Raw genomic sequence first — 13,967 nt, 5'->3', positions numbered from 1 at the left:
CGTTTGAACTCTATGTCTAGATTCAATACGGTGGAACTACTCTAGGTACCTGGTCACTGTGGCATAGAGGGAAATGAAATCTCGGACGCTTTAGCGAAAGAGGCGTCAATCTCCCCTATGCTGGGACCGGAGCCAGCAATTGGAGCATCAGTAGCATTGGCTAAGTCTGTTTTCCAAAACTGGGAACAAGTTTCCCATAATGACAGGTGGCAGAGCCTAAATGCTGCTCGACAAACCAAACTTTTCCTGCCAGAACCGAACATACGTACCGCAAAGTTTATCCTGTCGAAAAGCAGGAGGACTTGCAGGTGAATTGTGGGCATTCTGACAGGCCATAATTCACTAGCTGGGCATATGTTCAGAATAGGAATTACCGAAGATGATACGTGTCCCTCCTGTAATGAGGAAGCGGAATCCACGGAGCATTTCCTATGTGAATGCCCCGCCTAAGGACGCATCAGGCATCAGATCTTTGGTGGCGATGTTCTCCAATTGCGACGGGTAGCATCACATCCACTAACGGAAATCCTGCGATACGTTAACGAATCCGGAATATTCCGTTAGATGGGGGTGGCGGGTACAATGGACCAACACAGCCTGAGTGCTCAGAAGCTGTAGCTTCTCCCCCACCATACATACACACAACATGGTCGACCCCGGTCATGTCAGCCAAATCACAAATCCCACAGATGAGATTTAACTGGTAATCATGGCAAGCGTTCCTGTGTGTTATTAAGTTATGGGATAGAATGAATGGTCATGACACTGATCGGTTTACATATAACCCACTCGTGCCAGGGGAATGGGCATTATGATGATTCCAGATGTAGACAGGCTGATGTCCTATTGGGGTGTTTACCTCTCCACTTATAAAATATCTATCTAATATATCTGGAAGCAGTAGGATTCCCGAAAATATTCTTAGAAATGGTACCAAAAAATCAACATGGTGTAGCACAAACAGCTTCATTATCTTCGAGTGGAAATAAAGTTCGAAGCTTTGGCGTAACGTATGATATACGGAGGCATGCGGGTAGGTTGTGTCAATAGAGGCGGAGCATTTGATGAAGCCAGTAGACAATTTAAAAACTGCACATTTCAAAAAAGATTCTGCTGGAAATTAAGAGAGTGGAGGCGGGTATGAAAGTTCCCACTGGAAAGATTGCTGTTAAAGAGGAAAGTTCGGACGAAATTGCGTTGAACTTTTTCGAGGATAAGGTAACCAAACTTATAGGAAAGGGATCATAACACTTAGAAATATTCAAGCATGCTTAGAACGAGGTTATTGAAAAATGTTAAGGAGGGTAAAACTGAGTCAAAGTTACAAGAGGCACGCAGCTGGACATTCTGGAACCTTGATTACTGATATCAACGAAGTGTCAGTTGATGGGGGAACGTATTATTCGAATTTAGCCGCCAAGTAGGTATCAAAATAGGCTGGAAGAGAATTTCAGAGTGTTGAATGTTAAGCGCGAACTGATTTATAGAGCAATAGTGAACCAGAGTATCTAAGTTCGACTGTAGCGACACACAATCTGTTGAGAAGCTACAGAAGAAAAAAAATTAAAGTCATCGGCTTAGGGTGGTCCCAACATGAATCCAGTCGCATATCAGAGGAGGGGGAAAAGGATGGATGTGCAGCCATCGAAAGAAACTCTACAGGATCGGTTCAAAAAGTAGTAGGTGGGTCATGTACTGAGTAAGAGAGAAATGTAAAATGAGGCGAGTTTAGATAAAAGTATCGTGTGATATTCGTGATCATAGTTTACACACATTTAGACACCTTGCTAAAAAGTTAGTACAGTTTAGTAGATTAGTAGTAGTGGACCAACATTTCACAAGCTATAAGATCGCCAAAGGAAAATGAAGAGAGGCTGTACATTGGATGGATTATCCAGGGGTGAAGAGAGTTTCTTTCCGCACATTAGGAAAATGACAACCTTCAAGATTTTGTTAAAAATCATGCAGACAGGCACGGGAATGTGTACATTATTTGACATTTTTTAGAGAACAGCAAATCTGCCAAGACCAAGAATAATATTGAAGTTTCCATTGCTGATCGACTAAAGAAGGAATAAGGAGGAACGTTTTTCAAAAGATAACGCAGGAATCGAGAATATTACTCCTATGGATTACTGCAACCACACAATTCCGTATACTAGATTCTCTTTGAAATTTTTCTATTTCCTGTGCTGTACTCAATCTTGTCAAATATTAGTCCTCGCCTTCACTAAAAATCGCAACCAGTACATTTAAGTTTTTTCGTATAATTTCACTGGAAAAAATATTTTTGAGCACGTTTACGCTTGATCGATTAAGTATTATTAAAAAAATATAAGAAACATTCACGGACGATTAAACTGCAATGAGCACGGTAATATTTTGTTTGAAATAATCAGACAACAAGGAATTCATTTACATAGCCAAAAAGCATACGAATGCAGTGAACAAAAATATAACCTAGAAATCCCAATCACGAATTTGGGAACCTTAAGGGGGTCATCCCGTGTGAAGGCCGTTTTTTTTGCCTTTTTTTGAAAAATTATTTTGAAGGACTGGATAAAGATAGAAACGTGATTTTTTCACCATATGTTTATTGATATCTCCAGTATATGTGATAAATTTTTCAGCTTGATTTCATAGATAATTTTCGGAATAGGTGTTAATTTATGCACCCATCTCCAAAAAAAGGTGTTTTTCTGCTGCCACGCTGGAGGGCGCTGTGTTCATCTGACGGGAAAAAACTAAACGGCATTTTAATGTGGACAATATTCCACGGTCCGCAAACTAGGATAATTAGAAAATATTAAAAGGTAAATTTTTGGTGGGCTTTTAAACTTAATTTTTTGGATTTTGGTGTTTTTTTACGGCTTTTTTCATGAATAAAAAAAAAACTATCCGTCCGATTGCAATTATCCTAGTTTGCGGACCGTAGAAATATGTACTAAAGAAGCCGTGAAAATTTCAAAGAATTTGGTTAGATAGATTTTGAGCTATGGTGGCAGCCGATTTTCAAGATGCAGTTTCGAGAAAAACACATTTGAAAATTTAAATGTGATTATCAACAGTAAAATTTTAGCTCACCATTAATCTGCTATACCTGGTCCATAGAGAGTACCCTCCGTTTCTTCAAAAAAGTCTTGTAAAGCCGATTGTTGCTCTCTGGTGTCAATTGTGGCTCTTTTAGCGAGGTCAGTCGATCGTCGTTCGGACCGCCAAATTCGCGCTTCATTACGGCGGTCGGCATAAACCTGACATATGTGACCAACTTGACATCCCATTGTCACCAGGATTTTGAGAATGCCATTGAATCCTTCATTGAAAATAATTACAGCCAGAAAAGTGACTATTTCTACGACCTTGGGCCCAGAATGAAGGTGTTTAAGAGCGAAAGTTCAATGCATTTAACGACTCATTGTTATTCTGGGTCTCTGCTCCTAAACATCTGTTCAAGAGGTCATCTCGTGACAAATCTTCGTAGATTGGTTTGATGACTGTTTGAACTTCTTCAGTCAAAGGTGCCTTCTCGTGGTGAAAACTATCCAGTTCTCCCTTAGCTTGCGCTTTCCGGCATTTGCACCAACTGTCCTCGCCTGCTGGACAATTTTGATGCTGAGGATTTTCGTTTGTAGAACATTTATGGAAGAAAGTTTCCCAAATTTCTTGCTTCATTCCTTCTATCGAATTTGCGTGTCGACAAATAGCCAACCCAGAAAATGTAGTGAGGTCCTTATCAGTAAGTTTTCCAGCCCCTTTTCCACCAATGCCTTTGTGATTCATTTTTGCATTTCTAAGCCGCGCTCCCATTCTTTTCTCGACATGTCCTACGTATTCCTTTTTTACTACTACGTATATTTTATTATTTGCAGAAATTCGCAGAAATACCGGAGAAAGCTGCAGCAAAATCCAATATACAATATACAAAACTTGTCGCAATTGGAACATCCATGTTCATGGTTGCTAGAAGTTTCTTTGCTGATGTTTGATGCTAAGTCCTTTTTCTTCTCTGATAAGTATCGATTCCTATGAAATATTCGTTTTTTAGTGCGAGCATGACGTTGAACGTTAAAGCCATCTCCCTTCGTACGATCCATTTAAAAAAATCACTGAACACACAAACAGCACAATACTTACAACAAAATATAACTGAGTATAGCTTGAAAGGCTTTCAGTGCTCACTCTAGACTGGATTATCCTTTTTATTCCAAACAGCAAAGAAGTGTAGACAATTGGTTGGTTTTCCACCTTTTCATATTTATACCTGTGTTCAAATTTATAAGGCTCAGGTAAAAAACTAACAGGTAAATAAAGATTCGATGCTCTTTCTCATCGAGTACTCTAGCCGCGGCTGCAAACTCCTTACCTGTTTAACCCTGTAATTTCTGAAGGACTCGGAATATCGGAAAATCCCTTTGCCCACATATTGTCCACTATATATAGATACAATTCATGCAAAAAAAAAAAAATCGATTTCTCCAACCCGACACACGGGATGACCCCCTTAAAAACATAATTCTATCACCAAGCTTCGTCCCAGGCATGGTCGCCTCATGGATCGGATTGGTTTCCTCGAGCCATAGGTTACCTAATTGAACTAATTGTAGCTTCGATGACATACATATGTACAATAAATCATTATTTGATGGGCAGTAGTGCACATTTAGCATCACAAAAGGAAACACAGATAAAATTTTCTGATGTCAAGATTCAGCTTGATGCAATATGTTTCGTTGTCGAAAACATCAATCACTAAACAATTTGAGTATAATTCCGCCTGATACATATCGAAGATCGAGTAAAACTATCTTCATTATACTACATGGTCCATTTTTTTGTAAACCACAATTTTTAGGTACGCCGGAGCATAGACTAGGTTTTTACAATCAATACTCGATGGATGTAATAATTAGACTTTATTAATTTTAATCAATGAGTTTATATTATTTAAAAACTGCACGGCGTGATAACCGACTATTTAAACGTTAGAGGCAGAAGAGAATAATCTTGCTTCATCTGTTTCTTTCTGCCCCTAACTCATAGCACACTTTCCTCGCTAGTCTTCCACTCCCGTGGCAAGCTCTACAAAGTGGAAAGTTCCGCGCCATCTATTTGTTCCCATTCGCAACATTCGAAATAAATTTCGAAATAAATTTCGAATGTTGCGAATCCTGCCGCGCCACATCACTCCGCCCCCAGATGAAACCTAGGGGTTTCGGCGACTGATCCGGGAACTTCGTTCACCGTCAATCCACAAAGCGGACACGACGCTGCTTCGGGGCGGACACGGGTTTCAGCCTGGACAGAGAGATCACCTTTTTGTGTCCACCGATCTCGAGCTGGAAGAAATGTTCTCCCCGCTCGAGAACGCGGTACGGGCCCTCATATGGAGGCTTCCGGACGGAATCCGTCCTGACCAGAACGTGCGTGCACGTGTCCAGTTCCTCCGGCGAACAGGCAGGTGTGGACGAGTGTCGCTTGGGTGGTGTGGCTTTTATGCGTCGGAGATTGTCCCTCAACAGACGCACCAACCCCGACTCTGTGAGACCCGATCTCTTGTCGAAGACCGGATCGCTTGGGAGTCTCGGGTTCTCCCCGTATACCAGCTCCGCGGGGCTGGCAGCAAATTCCTCTCGGCGGGTTGTACGTTGGCCGAGTAGGACGAGAGGCAAGACTTGAGACCAGGACGGATCGTCGCGTGTCATAATGGCGGCTTTCAGCGTCCGGTGCCAACGCTCTAGCATCCCATTGGATTGCGGGTGGTATGCAGTAGTCCGCTGGCGTTTAAAACCAAGGAGTTTGCCTAACTCGGAGAAAAGGGTGGACTCAAATTGCAACTGCAGGGACGCCAAAGCGAGGTATCCACTCTCTGGCCCAGGAATTGACATCCTTATTCATAGAGGGCCAGAAGTATTTCTCGGTGACTAGCCGATTTGTTGTCCTGATACCTGGATGCGCCAAGTCGTGAACTGCGTGGAACACTTCCTTGCGAAAGGTGGCCGGAATGTATGGCCGAGGTCCCTTTTCCGAGTCTTCGCAGCAGAGAGAGAGGTTTGAGCTCGGTAACTCCCGAAATTTGTATTTGGAGTTGGATTTGAGGCTCTGAAGTGCTGTGTCATCCTCCTGCGCCTTGGCAATAGCCGAAAAATCGAGTGAGGCGGGGATGTTAACCTCGGAGACACGAGACAAAGCGTCAGCAACTATGTTGTCTTTGCCGGACACGTGCTGGATGTCTGACGTAAACTGGCTTATAAAGCTCAGGTGTCGAAGTTGACGAGGGGACGCTTTGTCGGGCTTCTGTTTCAAAGCATACGTGAGAGGCTTATGGTCCGTGAATACTGTGAACGGCCTGCTTTCTAGGGAGAACCGGAAGTATTTGATGCTCAAGTACGCGGCGAGCAGTTCACGATCGTAGGTACTGTAGTTCCGTTGAGCGGAATTCAACTGCTTCGAGAAGAAGCTCAAAGGCTGCCAAACTTGATCCACCTTTTGGTGAAGGGCAGCATCTACTGCGATGTCAGAGGCATCAACAAAAACGGGTAGGGGTGCATCTTGCAGAGGGAATGCCAAGAGTGTAGCGTCGGCCAGTTGTTGACGGGATTTGTCAAACGCGCGGATAGCCTCTTCAGACCACACGATCTCTCGTGTGTCCTTAGTTTTGGGGCCAGACAAGTACGCGTTCAAAATGAACTGGTGATGGGCGGCCTTGGGCAGGAAACGACGGTAGAAGTTTAGCATGCCCAAGAACCTCCTCAACTCCCTCACTGTTTTCGGACGCGGAAAGCTTGTAATTGCTTGCACCTTGTCTGGGTCGGGCTGTATTCCTTCAGAGGAAATGGAGTGGCCGAGGAATCTCACCTGTTGTTGAAGGAATTTGTATTTCTCAACGTTTAGGACTAAACCGGCCTCAAGGAGACGTTGAAAAATGCACTCGAGATGGGCTAAGTGCTCAGATTCAGTGGAAGAAGCGACATCATCCAAATATACGAAACAGAAATCGAGTTTTCGCAGGACTGAGTGAATGAACCTTTGAAAGGTTTGCGCCGCATTGCACAATCCGAAAGTCATTCGGGTGAACTCGAAGAGTCCAAAGGGTGTACATATTGCCGTCTTTGGAATGTCTTCAGGAGCTACTGGGATTTGGTGATAAGCCTTGGTTAAGTCGTTGGCAAAGTCGTGGATGAGTGGAATTGGATATCGGTCAGGAACAGTCTGTGCATTTAGCCTTTTGTAATCCCCACATGGGCGCCATTCGCCGTTTGGCTTAGGGACCATATGCAGTGGGGAAGAGCGAGCGAGCTCGCGATCTGGCGCCCGAACGCTGAGCGTCCAGCGTCGCCCGCATCTCGGCCACACTGGCTGTTAAAGCGGCTATCTCGCGCCTCAAGTCGCTCACCTCATCCGACGGTGGATGAACGGCCGCCATGGTTGGGCGTACGTACACCTCCTGCACCTGGTCGGCCGTCGCTGCCAGTTCCTCCAGGGAACCGGAGACGGAAGGGAGGATCGCCTGGGTGCCCTCCGGGAGCCGTCGCAGCCAGAGCGACCTGATCAGGTCATCGCCGATCTTGCTCCCACCCAATTGCCTCATTTCGCGAAGCAATTGGCTGGGAGTTCGATCACCCAACGTTAAACCCACCAGCAAGTGGTCTAATTTTGCCGACTCGCTTGCCGACAGGCGCCTGATCAACTCGCTCTTGAGCTGCGTGTATGATGTCGACTTCACTACATCGGACACCAGAAGAATCGACTCTTCATCCAGGCCGACCACCGCATAATTGAAGCGGGTCGCGTCCGATGTGATTCCGGACATTTGGAACTGCGCTTCCAAATGTATGAACCACAGCTCCGGGTTCCGCCGCCAAAATGGAGGAACACGCACGGCGAGGGCGGTCACTTGTGGGTTCGATGGGCCTGCCGCGTCTTTGTTGTCGATCGACATCTTGACTAGTAAAAAGGAAACTTCTTTTCGCCGCTAGTGTTAAAACGAAAATGCAGTGAAACTGTTCTAACTACACGGCAGGCCGAACCCACAAATTCACGCACGTACAAAGAAATCACCACCGAAGCGGACGCTTTTCAGGGCAGACCGAAACCACTTCCCAGAACTTCGCCCAGAGAGCGGACAACCAACGATGATCCGCACCTAAAACGCCTGAACGCTGTCTCTTGCAGCGGGCATACTATTTATTGATTCTTTTTTTTAAATAAATCAATTCAAATAAAACAAATTAAAATTCAACAAATTACAACAATGATTCGTTCTGCGGCGGTGAAGGTGACGACGGCTGCGGTGTTGATGGTGACTGCTGCGGCGTCTCTGGTGGCTGCGGCGGCTTCTCTGGTGGCTGCCGCTGCTTCTCTGGTGACTGCTACGGCGTCTCTGGTGGCTGCGGCGGCGTCTCTGGTGGCTGCGGCAACGATGGCGGCGGAGTCTTCGGCTTCTGCCTGATAGCGGTGGCTGTTGAGATGAAGTCAATTGTGGCCTTATTTGAGTTTAAGGCCGCGGTTGCCAAATAATCGTTCGTTTTCTAGGTTGCTGTTGCCAATGTTGAAAGGTGGTCGCGCTCGTTGAACTTCTGATGCGTCGGCTCTCCGAGTGGTTCTGGATACGTGGCAAATGATGGGTTCGCTGCCGCGAGTCAGAATTGCAACAACGGTGGCGGAGTCTTCTGATAGTGTGAATAGTCGACACTTCCAATTTTCGCATTCGCCACTTGTTGAGCGGCCTCAGTCGCTGCAAACGAATTGCTCTCAGTTACACAAGTAATGGGATATGAGAATTTTGTTTTCCTTCATGGACAAATTCTTGCATAGGAACTAATGTGAATTTCTTTTCCTGGATCAATCCAGAGAATGTCAACATGATCCAACTAGGAGTCACAAAACAGTCAAACAACATCGAATTCTCGGCAATGGTTTTTTTAATTTAGATCCGTTACTCAAACTTTTTGTTACGGGGTCACCAATTTAACTAAAATAGTCCATTTTTTGTAAACCACAATTTTTAGGTACGCCGGAGCGTAGACTAGGTTTTTACAATCAATACTCGATAAATGTAATAATTAGACTTTATTAATTTTAATGAATGAGTTTAATTTAATTAAAAACGGCACCGCGTGATAACCGACTATTTAAACGTTAGAGGCAGAAGAGAATAATCTCGCTTCATCTGTTTCTTTCTGCCCCTAACTCATGGCACACTTTCCTCGCTAGTCTTCTACTCCCGTGGCGAGCTCTACATAGTGAATAGTTCCGCGCCATCTATTTGTTCGCATTCGGAACATTCGAAATAAATTTCGAATGTTGCGAATCCTGCCGCGCCACAATACATTTTTTGGAAGGCAAAACATAATAAATATAAAAACTCTTGTGTCATCCGAACTTGGTAACATCTAATATTTTATTTCATTATTACTTATTGTAGTTTATATTACAAAATAAATAAAATTATGTTAAATACCCTACAATCATTTTCCTTATATCTATGACGTGAGAACTTTCACTAGCCTTATAAACGGATTTTCAAACAGCAGCATAAACAGGAAAGCCAACGCGTAGATTGTTGTAGCGAATCCCATTGACATTACAGGCTGTAAAGATAAATGGTGAATATAATAAATAATGCATGTTGTGTAACTAAACTTAATGAAGAATATAAACTGATAAACGATGATATTATTTCACTATATTAATTTTAAATTTTGTCTTACTTAAATTGGATCGATACGAAAGGGCAAGAATTTACATATTCAGCGAGGATGAATGAACAGGAAACTAATGTAGGATAGTTTTGTACTCCGATACTGCAGCTTGTTAGCTTATTATCCATTGTCGATCAAGAGTTTGAGACTGCTAATACGAAGACGTCATCAGCCCAGAACGTCATCAGCCCATATCAAAGAGGCCAACAGATCACCCTAAAAGCTCTCTGGCGTCCTGCCCATGCCATGCTCCATCTGAGGCAGGCTCTGCAACGTTTTCTTTTTCTATCATAGATATTGTCCTTATAGACTTTCCGAACTGAATCATCTTCATCCATATGGGTTCAGTTCCCGCAACCTGTTGAGCCGGTTGAACCAGGCGGTCATGGTATTGCTCATAAATTTCGTCGTTATGTAGGCTACGGGATCGTCCATCCTCATGTAGAGGGACAACAATTCTTCGTAGGATTCTTCTCCCCAACGCGCCAAGAGTTTACAATTTTTCTTGTTAAGAATCAAAGTTTCCGGGAAATATATGACGACTGAGAAGATTATTATCTTGTACACTAAGAGTTTTGACCCTATGGTCAGACGTTTCGAGTGAAACAGTTTTTGTAAGCTGAAATAGGCTCCGTTGGCTGAAAACCGTGCGCGAATTTCATTGCCGTAGCTATTATCGGTTATGATTTTCGATCCTAGATAGGAGATGTTATCAACGGTTTAAAAGTTGTGATCTCCTATCTTTATTGTTCTTATTTGACCAGTGCGATTTGATGTTGTTACTTCTTTGTTCTTTGTTGCTGACGTTGCCACCACGTATTTCGTCTTACCTTCTTTAAGTTGCAGCCCGAGATCTCGCGGCGCCTGCTCGATCTGGATCTCTTCTCATAATCAATATCGTCAGCGTCGGCCAAGAGTCGGGTGGAATTGAAGATGATGGTGCCCCTTGCATTTTTGTAGGGCCAGATTTAAGAGGAGGCATAGCAGGGTATTCCTTGGGCTTATACTGTTTTGGATGTCGAATGGTCTTAAGAGTGATGCTGCTTCTTTTATCTGGGCGCGCACATTGGTCAGGCTCAACCTAGTCAGTCTCATCGATTTCGTTGGGTTACCGGAATTTACCCTGCTATCATAAGCGGCCTTGAAATTGATGAAAAAATGGAGCAACTGCAGGTCATATTCTAAAAGTTTCTCGACAAAGAGGAAATGTGATCTATTGCTAATTTGCCTAGAGTGAAGCCTCTTTGCTATGCACCCAGGATGCCGTGGGTGTATGAGGCTATTCGGCGTTGCAAGATAGCAGAGAATATCTTATAGATAGTGCTCAGCAATGTGATACCTGTATAATTGCTGCGTGATATCTCCCTCTTTTATGATAGCATAGCCAGAGAAAAACTGTACAAGGCGATGAGAGAATACGGTATCCTGACAAAATTGATAAAACTGATTAGGCTGACCTTCTCCAAGGGGCTATCTGTGATGCTGATGTCAATGCGAAAGACTTCATCCTCTTCAACTTCATCTAACTATTGGCCTAGGCTGACGATATCGACATTATGGGACATTATCCAGATCAGGTGGCGTGAACCTTAGGCTGTGCATTAATGAAGGCAGGAGGAGGTACAAAAACCAACAACATCAAATCCTACTGGTCAAACGTGAACAATAAAGAAAGGAAACTACAACTTCGAGACCGTTGTTAATTTCTCCTATTCAGGGGCGAAAATTACAACCGACAATTTCGCCTAACCAAAACCGTTTCGCTCGAAACATTTCACCTTAGAGTCAAAGACAATAACGTTCCTAGTCCTCATGTACTCCTCGGTGACCTGGGTTTTTAGTAAGAGAAATTGCGAATTCTGGCGGCGAAATTTATGAGCGATACCATGGCCGTCTGGTTATGGATGAAACCAAGCTTAAAAGCTTGCCGCGGGATGATAGTGTTTATATGGTATGCGCTCAGGGTAATTCTTTACTATATCGAAGAAAAATGCAATAGACAAGCATTGCTTCAGAAGTTCATCAAATGCCAGTGATTCTTTCATTTTGCTTATTAAGCCTATCACTTCTACGTGTCAACTCCGTCAGCCTCCGGGCAAACCGCCTTCGGGCAAACCGCCTCCGGGCAAACCGCCTTCGGGCAAACTGCCTCCGGGCAACGCACAACCAAAAAGCTTTGCCAAGGTTGAGGGGGAAAGGAGCGTTCGGGGCACCTGCGGCTAAGGGGAAACCGAAGCGGCAGCGATCCTCGAACGATCGTAACTCTTCGGCACAAAAGGCAGCAAAGAGGGCTCGGCCGGCGACGGCTAGGCCTTCATTTGCAGACAAGGCTATCGAAGCCGATGGATGGGTCCTGTGACGACTCTAATCCATCCGGCTACGATACCGAGCAGTGCGAACAGCTTAGAAGGAAACTCCTCCTAGCTGGAAGGACTGTGTCCGCGCAAGGCATTAAGCTTTGCTTTGAGTCGGTAGGTGTATACCGTAAAATGTTACGGCTGAACTTTGCCGACGAAGACACGAACGAGTGGCTCAGGCAGTACTGCTCCTCCCTTAACGATGTGTGGGAGGGTGCGCGACTAACCTTGAAAAGGGTCTCTGAGCTTCCATCGATCAAAAAGTGCTTTCTCTGGCTTCCAGAAGAAGAGCGAAATGGTGTCGGGGTTCTGGAACAACTTGGTGTACAGAAAAACTTTAACACTTCCACCTGGTTGCTGCTAGGCAGCAAAACAGGAGGGAGAACCGATAGGCCGGGAACCTTTCTCACTATCGGCGTTCCCGAACCTGATGTTATGAAGGCTCGGGAAAAATCGGGTTGCCGGCTCTACTATGGGCTGGGAACCGTCACGCTACAAGTGTCGGCTCCTAAAACCATTGAAGGGGACATGCAGCCCCCGGCATCTACATCTGAAACGTAGATGAGATGCCACATTTCCCAAGTAAATTTGCAGCATTGTATAGCGGCAACTGCACTTATCAGTCGTCGAATCAATAGCTGCAAGACATTTATATACCTCATACAAGAACCGTGGGTTGTTGGTGGGGCAGTCAGGAGACTAAACTTCCAACATGCTGACCTATTGTATGCCAATGGAAGTGATCGACCACACACCTGCATGGTAGTCTCCAAAGACTTCCAGGCTAACCTGGTTAACGATCTATGTGATGGCGACACCACATCGGCTAAGCTAACCATAAAAAGTCAACAGGGAGATAAAGAGATACTATGGTGCTCTGCATATTTCCCCTACGACGCAGAAGTCGTTCCCAGTGGAACATTCATCAGAGTTATCCAATATGCCAAAAGTAGAGGCATGGGGGTAATAGCAGGATGTGATGTCAACGCTCACCACATATGCTGGGGAAGTTCGAACATCAATGCAAGAGGATCGAGACTACTGGAGTATCTAGCAGGGACCGATTTGCAGATCCTAAATGTGGGTAATGAACCCACTTTCTTCAACGTGGTCAAGCGAGAGGTCATCGACATTACGGTGGCATCTCCTGACATCGCGGCTTTCATCGGAGAGTATCAAACGATATCACACTCTCGGCTCACAGACGCATTGATTTCGTTATGGGCATGGATCCACCTCCAACCACTCCATTTCGGAATCCGAGGAAGACAGATTGGGTAATGTATCAAACAGAATTGAGCGCCCGAGTCACGATCCCTGGGAAGCGCATCAAATCCATTGCTGGAATTGAGAAGACAACCCAGCTGATCACAACTAGCATGAGAGAAGCTTTCGAAGAAAGCTGTTCACTCAAGATGCTAAAGAAGGGTAAAACACCATGGTGGAACTCGGATTTGGCAAAACAGAGGAGAACGACAAGGATGCTCCTTAATCGTGCTCTGAAGGGTGAATCAAGCACTAGCTGGAATCGCTATAAAGAGTCACAGAAGGCTCTAAAGAAGAGCATAAGATCGGCTAAACGATCATCTTGGAGACGCTTTTGCGAAGAGACTAACTCTCTTGAGGCAACCTCAAATCTGAAGCGGATTCTGGTCAAAGAACGTAGCCAGAAACTGGGTTATTTACGTTTACAGAATGGGAAGTACACAGAAAGCGATGAAGAAACTGCAAATCATTTGCTTGAAGTACACTTCCCAGGCAGCATCCAAAATCTAATCTCGGGGCCAACAGGTGCACAGCCCTCAACCGAGAGACTGGAATCTGGCATGCAAAGTAGTATCACTGGAGCGAGTGAAATGGGCATTTAACTCGTTCCATAGATACAAGTCTGCAGGTCCGGATGGCATTA

At 44.7% G+C, this 13,967-nt stretch overlaps 1 protein-coding gene across 1 annotated transcript in view; it reads right to left on the bottom strand.

The window, feature by feature from the left end:
* Positions 1 to 9,372: 9,372 nt before the first annotated feature.
* The window catches only part of LOC119652639 (nose resistant to fluoxetine protein 6-like), a 140,548-nt gene continuing 135,953 nt past the window's right edge, over positions 9,373 to 13,967 (bottom strand). Inside the window, exon 5 of the mRNA XM_038056924.1 lies at positions 9,373 to 9,590. Within this exon, the coding sequence (XP_037912852.1) occupies positions 9,483 to 9,590 (108 nt within the window). The 3' untranslated portion in view covers positions 9,373 to 9,482. The remainder of the gene's footprint in view (positions 9,591 to 13,967) is intronic.

Source organism: Hermetia illucens, chromosome 1, assembly GCF_905115235.1.
Source record: "Hermetia illucens chromosome 1, iHerIll2.2.curated.20191125, whole genome shotgun sequence".
Classification (NCBI taxonomy): Eukaryota; Metazoa; Arthropoda; class Insecta; order Diptera; family Stratiomyidae; genus Hermetia; species Hermetia illucens.
This window is presented reverse-complemented; position numbering and strand designations above follow the sequence as displayed.